At 44.1% G+C, this 17,948-nt stretch overlaps 2 protein-coding genes across 3 annotated transcripts in view; both read left to right on the top strand.

The window, feature by feature from the left end:
* LOC115475558 (heme oxygenase 2-like) overlaps positions 1-17,948 on the top strand; it is a 117,688-nt gene that overhangs the window by 12,665 nt on the left and 87,075 nt on the right. The window lies entirely within an intron of this gene.
* HMOX2 (heme oxygenase 2) overlaps positions 1-17,948 on the top strand; it is a 48,593-nt gene that overhangs the window by 17,389 nt on the left and 13,256 nt on the right. For both annotated transcript variants that reach the window (XR_003943064.1, XM_030211360.1), the window contains one exon: positions 2,245-2,736. Coding sequence is in view for 1 of the 2 variants with exons in the window: in XM_030211360.1 (XP_030067220.1) it covers positions 2,245-2,736 (492 nt within the window). In the remaining variant the exon portion in view is untranslated. The remainder of the gene's footprint in view (positions 1-2,244; positions 2,737-17,948) is intronic.

Genomic DNA, 17,948 nt, shown 5'->3' with positions numbered 1-17,948 from the left:
AAGTGCCAGGAAAAATAGAGGCAGATGCACCATGACTAAAAAACAAAACAGAAAGAGGGAGAATGGGAATTAAAAAAAATAACAAATAATAATAATAAAAAAAATTAGAGCTCTCTGTGTCTATGGTTAAAAAAAATTTTTTTTAATTGCACAGCACGTGTAAATGTACACACTGAAGAACAAAAAGCCAAATCACACAGAAAACAGCGAAGGTAACTCAGAAATGCATAAACGGTGCTCCATGAGTCAAAACGTTTTTTGTCCAACAATAAAGACTCAACACGTCCATGTTTCAGCCAACTGGGCCTGCCTCAGGAGTCTCCCAGCGTTGTCTGTATGTGCAAAATATCACTGCTTGAATTTATACTGTAGAGACCTACAAGTAGCTGAGCAATTTCTGGCGTGTAGTACTTCCCACACAGCTTTACGCCAGCGGATAATAGATCACTACAGTATAAATTCTAGCAGTGATATTTTGCCCATACAGGCATCATTGGGAGTCTCCTGAAGCAGGCCAGGTGGCTGAAACATGGCTGTGTCGCCTTTGTTGTTGGACAATAAACGTTTTGACTCTTGGAGCCTTGTTTATGCATTTTTTGGTTCACCTTTGCTGTTTTCTGTGTGACAACATGTGTAACCTGACATGCTGCTTCAAGGTGATTATTGTATACATATAGAGGGGTAATTTTCTACAGGTTTCCTAAAGTTAGGTGCCAGGATGCTGCAGCTAAGCACAGATTCTGTATCGGCAATTACATGTGTAATTTCAGTTCTAGAACACTTGCGTAAGTCCGCAGTTACGGGCCTGACCTTAAGTGTGAGCTCTTACGCTATCTCAGTGGCTGGTGTAAATGCGTTCAAGTGGTACCATAATACAAGTATTCTATAGCATGCATATAAATGCTAGCATGCTCTTGACCCGTCCATGCCCCCCAAGGTCCACACTCCCCTCAAAGTTGCCCACTATGGCTTTTGCGCACCCAATTTCTAGAACACCAACTAAGGACAGCTAATGTGCATAACTGCTAATGAGTGCCAATTAGCTCCAATAACATAATTAAAGATAAATTGTTGGTTGATGCCAATTTAGCAGCTAATTATTAAATTACATAACTGGCACTATTCTGTAGCTTCAAATTTTAGAGCTTCCGTATACATAGACAGCAGTAAATCAAAGTGTGTACGCCAAAGCTTTAACATTTTGAAGCTATATGTTTTTTGTTTGTGCACACTCTCCCTCTTACATAGTAACATAGTAGATGACGGCAGAAAAAGACCTGCACGGTCCAGCCAGTCTGCCCAACAAGATTAACTCGCATGTGCTACTTTTTGTGTATACCTTACCTTGATTTGTACCTGTCCTTTTCCGGGCACAGACCGTATAAGTCTGCCCAGCACTATCCCCGCCTCCCAATCACCAGCCCCGCCTCCCACCATCGGCTCTGGCACAGACCGTATAAGTCTGCCCAGCACCATCTCCGTCTCCCGCCACCGGCTTTGCTACCCAATCTCGTCTAAGCTCCTTAGGATCCATTCCTTCTGAGCAGGATTCCTTTATGTTTATCCCACGCATGTTTGAATTCCGTTACCATTTTTGTTTCCACCACCTCCCGCGGGAGGGCATTCCAAGCATCCACTACTCTCTCCGTGAAAAAATACTTCCTGACATTTTTCTTGAGTCTGCCCCCCTTCAATCTCATTTCATGTCCTCTCGTTCTACTGCCTTCGCATCTCCGGAAAAGGTTCGTTTGCAGATTAATACCTTTCAAATATTTGAACGTCTGTATCATATCACCCCTGTTTCTCCTTTCCTCCAGAGTATACATGTTCAGGTCCGCAAGTCTCTCCTCATACGTCTTGTAACGCAAATCCCATACCATTCTCGTAGCTTTTCTTTGCAGCGCTTCAATTCTTTTTACATCCTTAACAAGATACGGCCTCCAGAACTGAACACAATACTCCAGGTGAGGCCTCACCAACGACTCTTGCTCTCAAAAGTGCCTGCAGAGTTTGACCACAGGGTAGTTGAGGAATTTACACAAAATAGAGAAGGGCTATCTAAAACACAAACCAAGACATACAAGTTTGTGATCTAACCCTGGCTGCCTATTGTGCCGTTCTGAGAGGCTTCATTATTACATTGACAGATCACATTATGGTATTGATTGTATTGTCGAAATGCTGAAAATTGTTATGTCTTTCCAGATACCTTACAAGTTGTTTAATGATTTCTCTATGTCTTAGCTGGCCACAACAGCGTTGTACTTCACATACTCTGCCCTGGAAGAAGAGATTGAGCGGAATAAGGAGCACCCTGCTTTTGCACCCTTGTACTTCCCATTGGAGCTGCATCGAACAGACGCCCTGGTGAAGGATTTGACATATTTCTACGGGGAGGACTGGAAGGATAAGATTCAGTGTTCACAAGCCACAAAGCACTATGTGGAACGAATCCATCACATTGGGCACCAGGAACCAGAGCTGTTGGTAGCTCACGCTTATACCCGGTACATGGGTGACCTCTCCGGGGGTCAGGTGCTGAAGAAAGTGGCACAAAGGGCCTTGCACCTGCCCAGCACAGGGGAAGGAACCCAATTCTACTGTTTTGATAATGTTTCCAATGCCCAGCAGTTCAAACAGCTGTACAGGGCCCGAATGAACGCACTGGATCTAGACAACAGCACCAAAGCGCGGATCGTGGAGGAAGCCAATAAGGCGTTTCAGTTCAATATGCAGGTACCAGGGAGCTTTAGGATTTGCTTGATATGTGGCAGGTGGCAGAGATAGTAGCTTACCTCGGAGGTTACCTAACCCTGCCATCAACCAGGGCTGTGGAGTTGGTACACCAAATCTTCGATTCCCAACTACTCTATTTTTGTATTGTCTGACTCCAACTCCTACTGTGTATAGTAAATCTAACTTGGGTCAGCGGAAAAGCAGCAACCACCACCAGGGGTGACATCTCTAATAATTTCAGGGTATAACTTTTATATTTACCAGTACTTTTGATTGAAGACAAAAAGATATGTCAGTGTAAAGCGATAAATTTGCCATATATTATAATGTGGCTTTTTCTTTTTTTTTTAATTTTGAAGCTGGAGTTGGTGCAGTTTTATTGATTCCAACTCCACCTAAAATTGTGTCCAACTCGGACTCCACAGCCCTGCCCTGCTCTCAACTGCAGTCATTGACACTGATGTCCAGTCTTTGTCTGCTAAGCACCTCTAAAATTTACTGCACCAAGAGAGAGATATTGCTGGCCCTTGAGGATTGTAAACAGTTCTGGCTTTCAAGAGGTCAGTATTTGTTTTCACGTAAAGCAGGCTGATCTATGTGTGAACCAGGCTGAGTTGCAGTCCTCAAGGACTTGCCCTATGGCTTTCCTTTGCCACCTCCTCAGGCTCACTATTTAAGGTACATTGTTATTCATTGTGTTGGTGTTTAGTTGATACCGGTAACTCAGAAGCATACTTTATTATCCCCTGTTTCAGGGAGTTGGGATTTTTCAGGCTTGAGCACTATATATGCACCAGAGATCATCTCATCACAGTCCTGCTCTTTGGACTTTCAGTGCAGGACCTGCCTGTTCTTTCTTTAAAATGTAATGGGCAGAGAGTTCAGAGGCCAGAATTGATTGAGACACTCAGCCTGTTGCTTTCCTTGCACAGACCCTGGTATTCTTCTCTGTGTGTGATTTATACTGTTGTTCAGTCTTTATCCCAAACAGCTGCTAGCTTTTTCTCGGTTTAAAATAAAATTATAGTGCTTATGCTCAATGCAGGAGCGTAGCCAGCTGGCAAATTTAGGGTGGGCCTGAACCCAAAGAAGATGGGTCCGAAAACTCATCTCTTCCCTGCCCTCCTCAGCCCCTCTCCAGTGCTCTCCCTGCCGTCCTTCTCGCTCTCCTCAGCCCCCCTCTGGTTCTCTCCTCCCCCCCACCAATAAAACCAAAAGAAATACCTGAGCTGGCAGGGGATCCACATACCCCGTCAGCAGAAGATCTCCTCCTAGCAGAAAGAACACTTACACCGGGGCCAGCCTCTGGTTTAAATCTTTTTTACCTCCATCGAAGCGGCCGCGTCATTGAAAGCCCTGCCCATCAAGCCTTCCCTTCATGAGTTCATTCCCTTAGAGTCCCGCCCTCGCAAAAAGAGGAAATGACATCAGAAGGCGGGACTCTGAGGGAACAAACTCACGAAGGGAAGGCTTGATGGGCAGGGCTTTCAATGATGCGGCCGCTTCGACGGGCGAGGGGATGTTGGGTGGGTGGGCCTGGAGGGAAAGTGGCTGGGCCTGGGCCCATCCAGGCCCGCCCGTGGCTACGCCTCAATGTGCTAATATTTCTCTTGGCTTTTTGTCTTGGGAGAAAGCCATAGTGCACCTTGTTGATATATATTTTTTGTGTGTGTGTGTACCTTACTAGACTGATAAAAGGTGAATGGAGACTTTGCTTCTCCAGAATTATGTGTAAATAACCAGACGAGCACCGAGTACTGGATTCAGAGAGTTTGATCCTCAGATCTTGTCTTTCCCAGGGACACTGGGACATTCTCAACCATTTCTCAGCTTTGACATCTAGTGGTTGGAATTGGGGGGGGGGGGGAGGGAGGTAGGGGGATTGATACTGGAAAAGTGGGAGAGAGATTCAGTGCAGATAATTTCCAGTCAAGAATCAATGCCTTATTTATTTATTTATTTAAAAACTTATATTCTGCTGTATCAATAATCTTCTAGGCGGAGTATACCAGTAACAAACACAATCACTTGTCCTGGGATCGGTAGCATGGAATGTTGCTACTAATTGGGTTTCTGCCAGGTACTTGTGACCTGAATTGGCCACTATTGGAAGCAGGATACTGGGCTAAATTGACCATTGCTCTGACCCAGTATGACTATTATTATGTTCTAATTAGATGTCACAAACATGATCTAATATCTATGCAAACACAGAAACAAAACAAATAATACAACAACCCTCCTTCCTCAGTCTTACCCTTGTCATAGAGCAATTCTAAGGGGAGGGGGATTGATACTGGAAATGCTGGACTGGAATAGTGGGAGAGGGATTCAGTGTAGATAATTTCCAGTCAAGACACGATGCCTTACCCTTGACACAGAGTAGTTCCAGCTGAGGTAAAAGCCCAAAGAAAAGGAGGAAACTGGCAGGTGAACAATTGTAGTTCTAAATGCAGCTCCCTGTTTGAATGGGAAGTTAGCTTGCATTATTGGTTTTCATGGTTCTTTGTGTTAAGGTGTGTGCAGCCATGGGGAGTCCAGTAGAAAGTGTGCCATACACTGTGCTAAGTAATAAAAGGCAGATTAGACATTATACCATGCTTCAGGGATTATTTAAGTCATTTTTCCACATTTTGAACCTGCATGGTGTCAAATGTGTTAATATTACCTGTGTTTTAGTTGATAAAAGGGAAAATAATATTTTGGCCAGCAGATGGTGCTTGTAAATGTCTCTGCTCTTTGAGAGCATGGGATCAAGCAGGCAGTTGTTATTTTGTGCAGCATTCCTATAATAAACAGTGGATCCAATAAAAGTCCTCTCACAATGAGTGTCTTCCTGAACAAGGTCTTTATTAACAATAGCACAATTGACCCGACAAGTGACGTGTTTCGGCCGTGAGGCCTGCGTCCGGGGTCTAGTATTATCTGAAGAAAAAATGCCTTGTAGGTCAGGTGAAAAACCAGCACTAAAACTGCTAAAAGAGGTATCGTGTACAAAGCTGCGCTATGCTGCTCTATCATAAGCAACCAAAAGCAAAGCTTGCGTATGATAGAGCAGCATAGCGCAGCTTTGTACACGATACCTCTTTTAGCAGTTTTAGTGCTGGTTTTTCACCCGACCTACAAGGCATTTTTTCTTCAGATAATACTAGACCCCTGACGCAGGCCGAAACACGTCACGTGTTGGGTCAATTGTGCTATTGTTAATAAAGATCTTGTTCAGGAAGACACTCATTGTGAGAGGACTTTTATTGGATCCACCGTTGGTTTTCCTGTGGAGAGCTCACCTTCTGTGGGTGTTTACTGCATTCCTATAATAATCACTCTCAAGAGCTGAGAAGGAGAATGGGACACTTAGGGTAAGACTGGATCTCCCCTGTCAGTGAACTAATCTAAAGGCCCTTTAGATTACAGGTATATTTTATGCCCGTGAACTGCAAATAATCTCTTATGGCTTAATCATTTTCTGATGAAAATACCCTGTGGCGACAATTTTCCCTCTTGTTCTCAAGTGGGGTAACTATAAATTAAGGGATCTGCCTGGGGTGAATGAATGAGAAAAAGACTAAAACTAGGGCAAATTAGTTCTAGATCTTTAACAAACTAGTACATAATTATTTTACTCTAGGGCTGCAAAAGACTAAGATCTAGGACAAATCAATTTTACACCCTTTAAACAAGCTAATACCTAATATTTGCTTTCTAATAAATTTAAAACAGAGAATTTATCAATGAACCCACCATCTCTCTTCTGTACCAAGCGTTCCAAATTTCTCAGCAGAGCAATGTTCGCTGCCCACAGGGGATTCATCTCTTGCTCCTTTTTATTGGCCTATCATCTGAACCCCTGGGTCTTTACTGCCTGTTTTTCAAGTGGCAGAGAGAGTGTTTCTTTCTGTGGACCTAGAGGAGATTTTTACAAGAGAAGTTCCATAAGGGAAATCTTGTGATTGGTGATTTGCCTGTTAGAGTCTGGATTCATTATGAATTAAAAAGATTTTATAGGAGCAGTTTTTTTTTTTTCCCAGAACCGCTTCCTTCACACTGGGATGACCACTGCTATAGCTGTGGTTCACAGTCTATAAAGGAGTTCATAACAGATGATCTTCCTTCGGGATGCTGGACCATATGAACTCCACATCCCATACACTCCTGAAGGCCACATTGTACTTGCAGTCTCTCTTTGGTTCTTTTGGTGTTTATGGCAGTTGTGTCCCTTCCTGTAGAGCTCTATATCTGAATCAGTCTTTTGGAACTCGGAATCATGGAATTGGCACTCATGGTATTGGTCTTCAGTCCACACATTCACATTCAACTGCTGTCTTGATCAGGATACCCAACATGACAGTCAATTCAGACAGGCAGTTCTGCAGAATTTGTTTTGGTGTCTAGAATCCAACTCATGGAAGTTAAGTGCTGCTGTAGGTTTTTTATGTCTTTGACTAGCGGCTATTAAGCTCCTTGTGACTCTGGGCAAGTCACTTTAACCCTCCATTGCCCCTGATACAAAATAAGTACCTGAATATATGTAAACCGCTTTAAATGTAGTTGCAAAAACCTCAGAAAGGCGGTATATCAAGTACCCTTTCCCTTTGTGGGTGGCTTAAGTCTGCAGATCATATCTGGAGGTCTTCAGATCCCTCTCTATGGTTCCCTGCAAATTTACTTTTTCCCTCCCTTCACCTCTCCCCTGCTTCCTGAGGAGCTCTCCTTTCCAGCACAACAACCTTAAAAAAATAATAATAAAAGAGATAGAGGAGAAGAGAAGGAAAGAGGCTTACTGGAGAGTGTGGGACAAAGTATCGGTCCTGATCCTGCCTCATTTGTATTAAGACTTGTGGAGCTTGGGGGGAGCAGCCGGCACTTGAAGGGCTGCAAGTTCTGCTTGGTGTAGGGGAGGGATCCTGACTTACCACTTGGGACTGCATAGTGTGGCACTTGACAGTCGTTCTGAATAGGGACTCTTGCAGAGGCAGTTAAGCAATGTGGCTGGCGTTGAGGCATTGCTGTGCATTCCAACTGGGAATCCCGTGGGACATGGAGGAAACAGCAGCAGACTGTCTTCGGATTTGGCTCAGCATCCGAATATGCTGGGTACATTTGGTCTGTCCGGCAGAGATGGTGCGCAATTTGATGCAGGAGAGAGCAGGAATGGGTGCCATTTTGTTGGGGCCAAATGGCAGTGAGGAACAGCCTCTATCTGATCACGCATTGGACACAGCCACCATTTTACAACCTCTGGACCTGACAGAGCATTCAGCTGCATTGGGATCTTTGTTTTCTCCAGAGTCTATATTACTCTTACACCAGCCCTATTGATTGAAGCAGGGACAGTTGGAGTTGCTGCAAGGTGGTACTTCAGTTTCTCTCCCTGCTGCTCCTCAGACCTCCAGGAATGAGCAGATGAGGCTATCTCTGCTTCTCCCTCCTTATCTGATGTGGCCTTGGTCTGTTCAGAAGAGCCATTGTTGAAGGAGCCATTAGAACAGAGAAAGCTCCTTCCTGAGGGGGGGGGGGGGGGGGAGGATAACCTGAAAGTACAGAGGTTGTTTCAGAAAGAGATGCTCGGTACTCTTATTTCTGAAGCACTGGTGTTGAGGAGCATTTTGCTTTGGCATCGAGAGTTCCATCTTCGTCGATAATGAGGGGGCTTAGAGGTCTTCCTAAGGCCTTTCTGATGCATCCTGACATTCAGGACCTGATTACAGCAGAATGGGTCTGACTGGACGAGGGGCTAAGAATGGGAAGAGCCATGATTTCGCATCTACCGATTGATTCTAGATGAGAAAGAAATCGCAGCTTCCCAGGATGTACTACCTTATCACAGGGAGCAGTGACTCTCCTGCATCAAATTGTTACAACAGTGACTAAGAAGGGAGCATTGCCTAAAAGACCTACAGGATAGAAAGCTAGAAGGTTTGCTGAAACAAGCCTTTGAAGTGACCTCTTTGGGTCTTCAAGTGACAGTGTGCAGCTCGTTTGTGACAAGAGCATGCCTGAAGTGACATCAGCAGTCTGCATCACAAGACTGACGCCATAATACCCAGCTGGAAGCAGGGTTGACCTGTTTGGTGGATTCTATTTGTGCTTTGTTATAGGTTACGGCCCATATGTCTTTGGCTGTCACGGCACATCAACAGCTCTGGTTACAGCATTGGGCAGCGGATGCAGCATTAAAGTCACGTCTTGTTAAACTGCCCTTTCAGTGCAAGTGATTATTTGGAGAAGATCTCAGTAACTTGGTGAAGGAACTGGGGAAAACTAAGCCCCATAGCGGTTGCCAAGAGGATAAGCTGAAGGTCTCTGGTCATCTGTCTTCAGGGGCTCTTGGGAGGATGTCTATAGGAGTTTCGGAAGGAGTGGGCCAAATTTACATCAGACCAGTGGGTTCTGGATAGTCTTATAGAAGGTTACAAGTTGGAGTTCTCCCATCCGGTCGCTCCTCTCTTCTTGAAGCCTCCTTGTTGAAAGGGAACCATGGCTGTCGAGGTACAGGCCACCAAGATTCCTGGCTGGCGCTCCGGGCCATTGTTCCAGTTCTCAAGGCTGAACAGGGACAAGGCATATACTCCATCTACTCCATCTACTTCCCAAGGAAGGAAGACACCTTTTATCCAGTCTTAGATCTCAAAAGGTCTAAACCACTGTCTCTGAGTGTCCTGTTTTCACATGGAAATGCTAAGAGCAGTCAAAGCCTCGGTTCAAGTGGGAGAATTTCTCACCATCCTCTATCTCAAGGAGGCATTCTTGCATATACGCATATGGCTGCCACATCAGAGGTTTCTACGTTTTGTGGTGCTGGGCTGTCATTTCTAGTTCAGGGCTTTGCTCTTCGATCTCAAGGCACCAAGAATGTTTACCAAGGTTTATGTGCTGGTGGCGGCCTTCCTTCGGAGTAGATAATCAGAGTTCACCCATATCTCAACGACCGGCTTATTCATGCATCGTCCTATTCGGAACGTGTGGCGGCTACACACAGTTGTTCATCATCTGCAGTTTGGTTGGGTAATCAATTTTGAGAAAAGCAGACTAACTCCATTGTAGACACTGGAACATCTGGACATTCTATTCAACACAGCAAGGGGGAGGATCTTTCTCATGGAACGCAGAAGATCAAAGCTGGTTCAGTAGGTTTGTCTCCTCCTTCATCATGGTAGGCCCAGAGAGTGGGATTACATGCAGGTTCTGAGGTCAATGACGGAGGTGATGGAAGTGGTGCCATGGTCAAGGGCTCATATGCGGCCTTTACAGGAGTCTTTTCTCAGCTGCTGGTCTCCGGTGTCGCAGAAGTACAGCTTCCTTGGATGCTGTTTAGAAGAGTATACAGTGGTGGTTGTCACCAAGGAGTTTGACCGTCTGAGCTCCCTTTGCAACAACACAATGGTAAGTGGTGATAACGGATGCCAGCAAGTCAGGTTGGGGAGCTCATAACAAATTCCATCTGGCATAGGTCACATGGGTGGAACAGGACTTTCAGTGACAGATAAATTGCTTGGAGATTAGGGCAGTGCGGCATGCTTTGCATGACTTCGCTCCCTTTCTGGCAGGGTCCTGGTCCAAGTTTTCTGTAACAATCTGACGGTGGTGGATTATATCGGCAAGCAAGGCAGGACCTGCAGCTGTCGTGGTGTTGGAGACGGTCTCCCTTATGAGATAGGCAGAGAAAAATCTTCTCTGCTTGTTGGCAGCTCACATTGTTGGATCCTTGAATGTGGAGGTGGACTTTCTCAGCAGGCACTCCTTGGGCCCAGGAGAATGGGAACTATCCAGCCAGAGGTTTCAGATGATATTGGACCAATGAGGTTCTCTGCTTCTGGACTTAATGGCAACAAAATAGAATGCCAAAGTGCCCAAGTTCTTTACCTGTTGGAAAGAACTAGGCTTGATGGGGATCGATGTCTTACTGCAGCACTGGCCGGAGACACGTATACTATATGTGGTCCATAGTAGTCTGCATGTTGAAAAGGATTGCATTTCACTGGATTTGAATAATTCTCATAGCCCCGGATTGGCTGCCGAGGCCATGATACGCAGATATAATTCAGCTGCAGGACGGGGATCCTTTCCATCTTCTGCAGGTACATGGCCTACTGAAGCAAGATGCAGTGCTCATGGAGGATCCATGCCTCTTTGGTCCTATGGCTTGGCTATTGAAAGGGCTCAATTGAGGGGAAAAGGTTATTCTGATTCGGTCATTGCTACCTTGCTTTAGACTCAGAAACACTTTACATCCATAGCATATGCAAGGGTGTGGAGGGCATTCAAGGGCTGGTGTTCTGAGTGTGGAATTTATCCCTTCTCTGCTCAGAATGTGCACAACCTAGCGTTTCTCCAGGCAGGCCTACAGAAAGGATTGGCATTGGGTTTTTTGAAAGTTCATGTTGCGGATTTGGCCTATTTCAGGACCTGACTGCAGAAGACGTCTATTGCAATTCATCCAGGTATCATTTGATTCTTGTAGGGAGCGGACTGCTTGCAGCATCCCTTTCAAATGCCGTGTTCAGAGTGGAGCCTTAATTTAGTCCTTGTGCTCTGCAGAAGCCTCCTTTTGAGCCCCTCTGGAATCCTTCTTGAAAGATCTTAAGCTAAAGATGATGTTCTTGGTGGCTGTTGTGTCAGGGTTTTGAGATTCAGGCTTTCTCTCGGGATCCCTTTTCTCACATTTTTGGGGTGGGTTCTCCCTGCGCACGATTTCTGCCTTTCATACAAAAGTGGTAGCAGCATTGCATCTCAACCAATCTGTGGAGGTTCCATCCTTTCACAGAGAGGACTAAGAGGCTCGGTATTCTTTCTTGAAGCTTCTCAATGTATGTAGAGTCCTCATTAGATATCTGAAAGTCACGAATGAGCTTCGCAAACCAGAGAGACTGTACTTTTTGGTAACAGAGGCTTGCACATAGCAGCCATGCTTAGTGATTGACTGCCCTGCATTGCGCTGGTTTTAGCTGCACGGTAAAAGTTTGTGCAGCTCATTTGCATGCGATTTCTATCTATTTATTTGTAGAATTGCTTGCTATTTCCACCACTGCAGACCAGATCACTGCACCAGTGATTTCACAGTAAGAATACTGAAAGGTAATTTTAAAACAATACAGGAACATAAGACCTTTGAAATAAGAATGATTGAATATTTTGACACCCAACAAACAGGACTTAATAAGGATCTGGGTTTTCTAACTCATTATAAACCATAAAGCTGTATTTCTCTGTTTATTTCTCTATTACCCTCCTCTCACCTTCCCACACCATCCTGTTAGAATATCAATGAAATGCTTTGATGTCCCCATGCATACCCCCTCCCTCCCACTCTGTCAGACTGTCAAAGTAATGCTTTGATGTTTCTCTTATATATACTATCTTCTATCACATTTGCTTATTTCCAATCTGAGGAAGAAGGGCAACCTTCGAAAGCTAATCAAGAAATGTATTAAGTTATGTCCAATAAAAAAGGTATCATCTTATTTTCTTTTCCATGTTTTATTTTGTTTGATTTCTATTGATAACCTTTAAGAGTGGACTAACACGGCTACCACACCTCACCACTGCAGTGGAAATAGTTAATAGTTCTTTCCAGGGACTATAGTACATTGGGCCCTGAATGCTGAGAGAGAGATGTCTTAGCTCAGCTCAGTTTTTAGTTCTCTATCTCCACCAGCTGGTTGATCAACATAACTATACCACAGGTTCTGAAATAGTGGGAAAGACTAATGGAAAGAAAATTATCGAGCAAGACCTAATTTCTCCTTTAAGAGGGTCTTGTTCTTCTAAAGCACATTGAATACAGAAGTGAAGATGCTTCTCCGAGGACAAGCAGGCCTTCTTATTCTCACATCTAGTTGACATCATCCTACAAAGCCCTGTGCGGACACTGACTAGTGAGTAATATAGAAGCTTCTAGCAGCATCCCATCGCGCATGCTCTGGTGCCTTCCTGCCCAATGCGCAAGCGTTGGTCCTTTAGTCTTGTTTTTTCCATAGAGCTGAGAGGACACATTCGTGATTGTCTATTCACTGTGCTCTATTTTTGCGTGTGCTTTCCCATGTGGGTTTATTTTTCTTTATTTTTCTTCATTTTGTACCTACTTTTTGTTTTATCCAGCCACCTTGTATTTTTTTTTTTGGTGGGGGGGGAGGAGGAGGTTGGGCCTTTTTTAATGTATAATTTCTTTATTATTTATATTTTATACAGCTCAAACAGAGATGATATAGCAATTTCTAATACAATCTTCAACCAATTATCTCTTTTAACATGAAGTTGAAATTAAGTTTACTCCTTCGACCTTAACAATTAGTAAATACAGTGGGGGAAATAAGTATTTGATCCCTTGCTGATTTTGTAAGTTTGCCCACTGACAAAGACATGAGCAGCCCATAATTGAAGGGTAGGTTATTGGTAACAGTGAGAGATAGCACATCACAAATTTAATCCGGAAAATCACATTGTGGAAAGTATATGAATTTATTTGCATTCTGCAGAGGGAAATAAGTATTTGATCCCCCACCAACCAGTAAGAGATCTGGCCCCTACAGACCAGGTAGATGCTCCAAATCAACTCGTTACCTGCATGACAGACAGCTGTCGGCAATGGTCACCTGTATGAAAGACACCTGTCCACAGACTCAGTGAATCAGTCAGACTCTAACCTCTACAAAATGGCCAAGAGCAAGGAGCTGTCTAAGGATGTCAGGGACAAGATCATACACCTGCACAAGGCTGGAATGGGCTACAAAACCATCAGTAAGACGCTGGGCGAGAAGGAGACAACTGTTGGTGCCATAGTAAGAAAATGGAAGAAGTACAAAATGACTGTCAATCGACAAAGATCTGGGGCTCCACGCAAAATCTCACCTCGTGGGGTATCCTTGATCATGAGGAAGGTTAGAAATCAGCCTACAACTACAAGGGGGGAACTTGTCAATGATCTCAAGGCAGCTGGGACCACTGTCACCACGAAAACCATTGGTAACACATTACGACATAACGGATTGCAATCCTGCAGTGCCCGCAAGGTCCCCCTGCTCCGGAAGGCACATGTGACGGCCCGTCTGAAGTTTGCCAGTGAACACCTGGATGATGCCGAGAGTGATTGGGAGAAGGTGCTGTGGTCAGATGAGACAAAAATTGAGCTCTTTGGCATGAACTCAACTCGCCGTGTTTGGAGGAAGAGAAATGCTGCCTATGACCCAAAGAACACCGTCCCCACTGTCAAGCATGGAGGTGGAAATGTTATGTTTTGGGGGTGTTTCTCTGCTAAGGGCACAGGACTACTTCACCGCATCAATGGGAGAATGGATGGGGCCATGTACCGTACAATTCTGAGTGACAACCTCCTTCCCTCCGCCAGGGCCTTAAAAATGGGTCGTGGCTGGGTCTTCCAGCACGACAATGACCCAAAACATACAGCCAAGGCAACAAAGGAGTGGCTCAGGAAGAAGCACATTAGGGTCATGGAGTGGCCTAGCCAGTCACCAGACCTTAATCCCATTGAAAACTTATGGAGGGAGCTGAAGCTGCGAGTTGCCAAGCGACAGCCCAGAACTCTTAATGATTTAGAGATGATCTGCAAAGAGGAGTGGACCAAAATTCCTCCTGACATGTGTGCAAACCTCATCATCAACTACAGAAGACGTCTGACCGCTGTGCTTGCCAACAAGGGTTTTGCCACCAAGTATTAGGTCTTGTTTGCCGGAGGGATTAAATACTTATTTCCTTCTGCAGAATGCAAATAAATTCATATACTTTCCACAATGTGATTTTCCGGATTTAATTTGTGATGTGCTATCTCTCACTGTTACCAATAACCTACCCTTCAATTATGGGCTGCTCATGTCTTTGTCAGTGGGCAAACTTACAAAATCAGCAAGGGATCAAATACTTATTTCCCCCACTGTACATATCCAAGAAAAGGAAATAAAATAATATTGTTAATACATACTTTAACATAAATCAACACAAGAGATACTGCTGACCTATTTTCTTTTCCCAAACTATCACACAGTGTGGTTCTGTTAGTTAACAATCACATTCACATTCACTTCTTCCTTATCAATAGAAATCAAACAAAATAAAACATGGAAAAGAAAATAAGATGATACCTTTTTTTATTGGACATAATACATTTCTTGATTAGCTTTGGAAGGTTGCCCTTCGTCAGATTGGAAATAAGCAAATGTGGTAGCAGATAGTATATATAAGAGAAACATCAAAGCATTACTTTGACAGTCTGACAGAGTGGGAGGGTGGGGGTATGCATGGGGACATCAAAGCATTTCATTGATATTCTAACAGGATGGTGTGGGAAGGTGAGAGGAGGGTGATAAACAGAGAAATACAACTTTATGGTTTATAATGGGCTAGAAAACCCAGATCTTTATTAAGTCCTGTCTGTTGGGTGTCAAAATATTCAATCATTCTGACTTCAAAGGTCTTACGTTCTTGTATTATTTTAAAGTTACCTTTCAGGATTCTTACTGTGAAATCACTGGTGCAGTGTTCTGGTCTTGTAAAGTGTTGGCCCACAGGGGTGGGGGCCTGACTGGCACCGGCTATTTTCATGTGATGTCTGTGCAGATTGAATCTTGTCTTAAGCATCTGGCCTGTTTCTCCAATATAGCATCCTTCGTTACATTTTTTACACTGAATGATATATACCACATTGGAAGATGAGCATGTGAAAGATTCCTTTATGTTGAATATTTTTCCCTTGTGAATGACTGTGGGGTCCTGTGAAATGTTTTGGCATAGCTTGCAGCTGGATGTATTGCAGAGAAATGTGCCCTTCTCTTCACCTTCAGTCTGTGTTGGGAGTTTACTCCTGATCAGCTTATATTGGAGAAACAGGCCAGATGCTTAAGACAAGATTCAATCTGCACAGACATCACATGAAAATAGCCTGTGCCAGTCAGGCCCCCACCCCTGTGGGCCAACACTTTACAAGACCAGAACACTGCACCAGTGATTTCACAGTAAGAATCCTGAAAGGTAACTTTAAAACAATACAAGAACATAAGACCTTTGAAGTCAGAATGATTGAATATTTTGACACCCAACAGACAGGACTTAATAAGGATCTGGGTTTTCTAGCCCATTATAAACCATAAAGTTGTATTTCTCTGTTTATTTCTCTGTTTATCACCCTCCTCTCACCTTCCCACACCATCCTGTTAGAATATCAATGAAATGCTTTGATGTCCCCATGCATACCCCCACCCTCCCACTCTGTCAAACTGTCAAAGTAATGCTTTGATGTTTCTCTTATATATACTATCTGCTACCACATTTGCTTATTTCCGATCTGACGAAGAAGGGCAACCTTCCAAAGCTAATCAAGAAATGTATTAAGTTATGTCCAATAAAAAAAGGTATCATCTTATTTTCTTTTCCATGTTTTATTTTGTTTGATTTCTATTGATAACCTTTAAGAGTGGACTAACACGGCTACCACACCTCTCTACTTCTTTCTTAGAAACCAAAAAATCTTCTAACTGTTTAGGATCAAAGAATTGAAAATTTTTTGACTGAAATAATATTCGACATATACAAGGAAATTTAAGTACAAAATTGGCCCCTAAAGCCAAAGTCCTCTGACGCATAGCCAAAAAGGCCTTGCACCTCTTCTGAGTTTCTCTAGATAAATCTGGATAGATTGTTATTTTAGCTCCTAAAAACAGAGAGTCCAAATGCCTTAACAAAAGTCTCAGAATGGCATCTTGGTCCATTTCCAGAGCAAAAGACACCACGGCAGTAGTTCTTTGTGTAACAACTTCCAATGATGATTCCAAAAAGGATGTTAAGTTCATACCATCTCCCATGTGTGGTTGAAAAGTTCCATTACCAGATTTTATAATATTCTGAAGATATTGCACATGAACTATAGGAGGCAGTGAGTCACTCGACATCCCCAGAACCTCAACCAAATATTTTTTAACCATATCCACAGGTGTTATCAGTGGAGACCTTGGGAAATTGGTTAGTCTCAGATTGTTTCCTAGATTGATTTTCCAAATATTCTAACCTACATAAGGTAAAGTTCCTTTCCTTATTTGAGACGACTCAAATTCTCCAATTTGTGTAAGTTTTCCCCAAGTTGTTTCACTTCAGAAAACTGTTGGGTATTTATTTGCTCCTGGATTAGGACTGCCTTAGACAAAACCTTAATTTCCACTGTATTTTTTAAAATCAAAGATTGCAGGGAGGAATGCAAAGTGAATGTCAAGTCCCAGAATGACTCCATTGTCACTATGGCTGGTTTATTTAATGACCCCAATGAAAGCACGGGGGGTGGGGGGGTAAGGATCTGGTTCAAATTAGTAACTATCTTTAAAGGAACATTTTAAATTTGTTGTCCTACCAGACCGCTCTCCACCACCTCATCTGGCATGGGCAAGTTCCCTCCCTGTACATTCTGCTCCTCTTCTCCTGAAAGCTAAACTGCAGGCCCCGCTTCCATGCCTCTTCGTCCTGGCTGTGGGGGAGCCGCACGCATGACGGGGCTCAAAGAAACCCCGCCTACACTGCCGGCCAACTCAGATACGTCAGCACCGGTAGCAGGGGAAGAAGCTTGAATAGGTCCCATCGTCACCCCGAAGCATTCCAACATCGGTAGCTGGGAGGGGTGAGTCCCGTTAGGGGTTGAGGGAAACTCCCGTACTTTTCCTCTCCTTTTCCCCATCTCACGAGTGGTTCAGGAGTCCTCCTGAGCTCTAACTCGGAGTGCATCTGGGGGCGTCTGGTGCAGCAACTCGCTACAACGCCATTTTGGATCCGCCCGGTTGGCCCTTTTTAAAGTCTCCCTTCACACAGTGCAGGTTGCACCCAAGAAGGTGGATATGCAATGTCATGTCCAGAAGGCTCCTGGATTTGAGAGGGCACAGCTGCCTCATAACTCCATGGTGGTCAAATCTGCTCTCAAACAGGCCAAAGTCTCATGCCTTGGTGCCCCTGGGACGAGAGGCCAAAACCTTAACTTCATTTGGGAGAAAAACTTTTCAGGCCTCGATGCTCATTGTATCCAGTCCTAACAGCTCTTCAGAAACCTTTATTTTGGAGTCTTTAATGAACAGTACACGGAGTCTAGCAGACTCTCCCTTCAGAGCAGGCCGCAGATCTTTGCCAGCTGGCCAAGAAGCAGATGAAGTATAGGCATTATCTGGCCAGGGGCATCTATGATACTTTTGATGTTGTATCCAGACTCTGGCATGGGTGTGGGATGC

This window comes from Microcaecilia unicolor, chromosome 8, assembly GCF_901765095.1.
Source record: "Microcaecilia unicolor chromosome 8, aMicUni1.1, whole genome shotgun sequence".
In the NCBI taxonomy this organism is placed as follows: Eukaryota; Metazoa; Chordata; class Amphibia; order Gymnophiona; family Siphonopidae; genus Microcaecilia; species Microcaecilia unicolor.
Note: the sequence above shows the minus strand (reverse complement) of the source record. Positions and strands in the feature narration are given on the sequence as shown.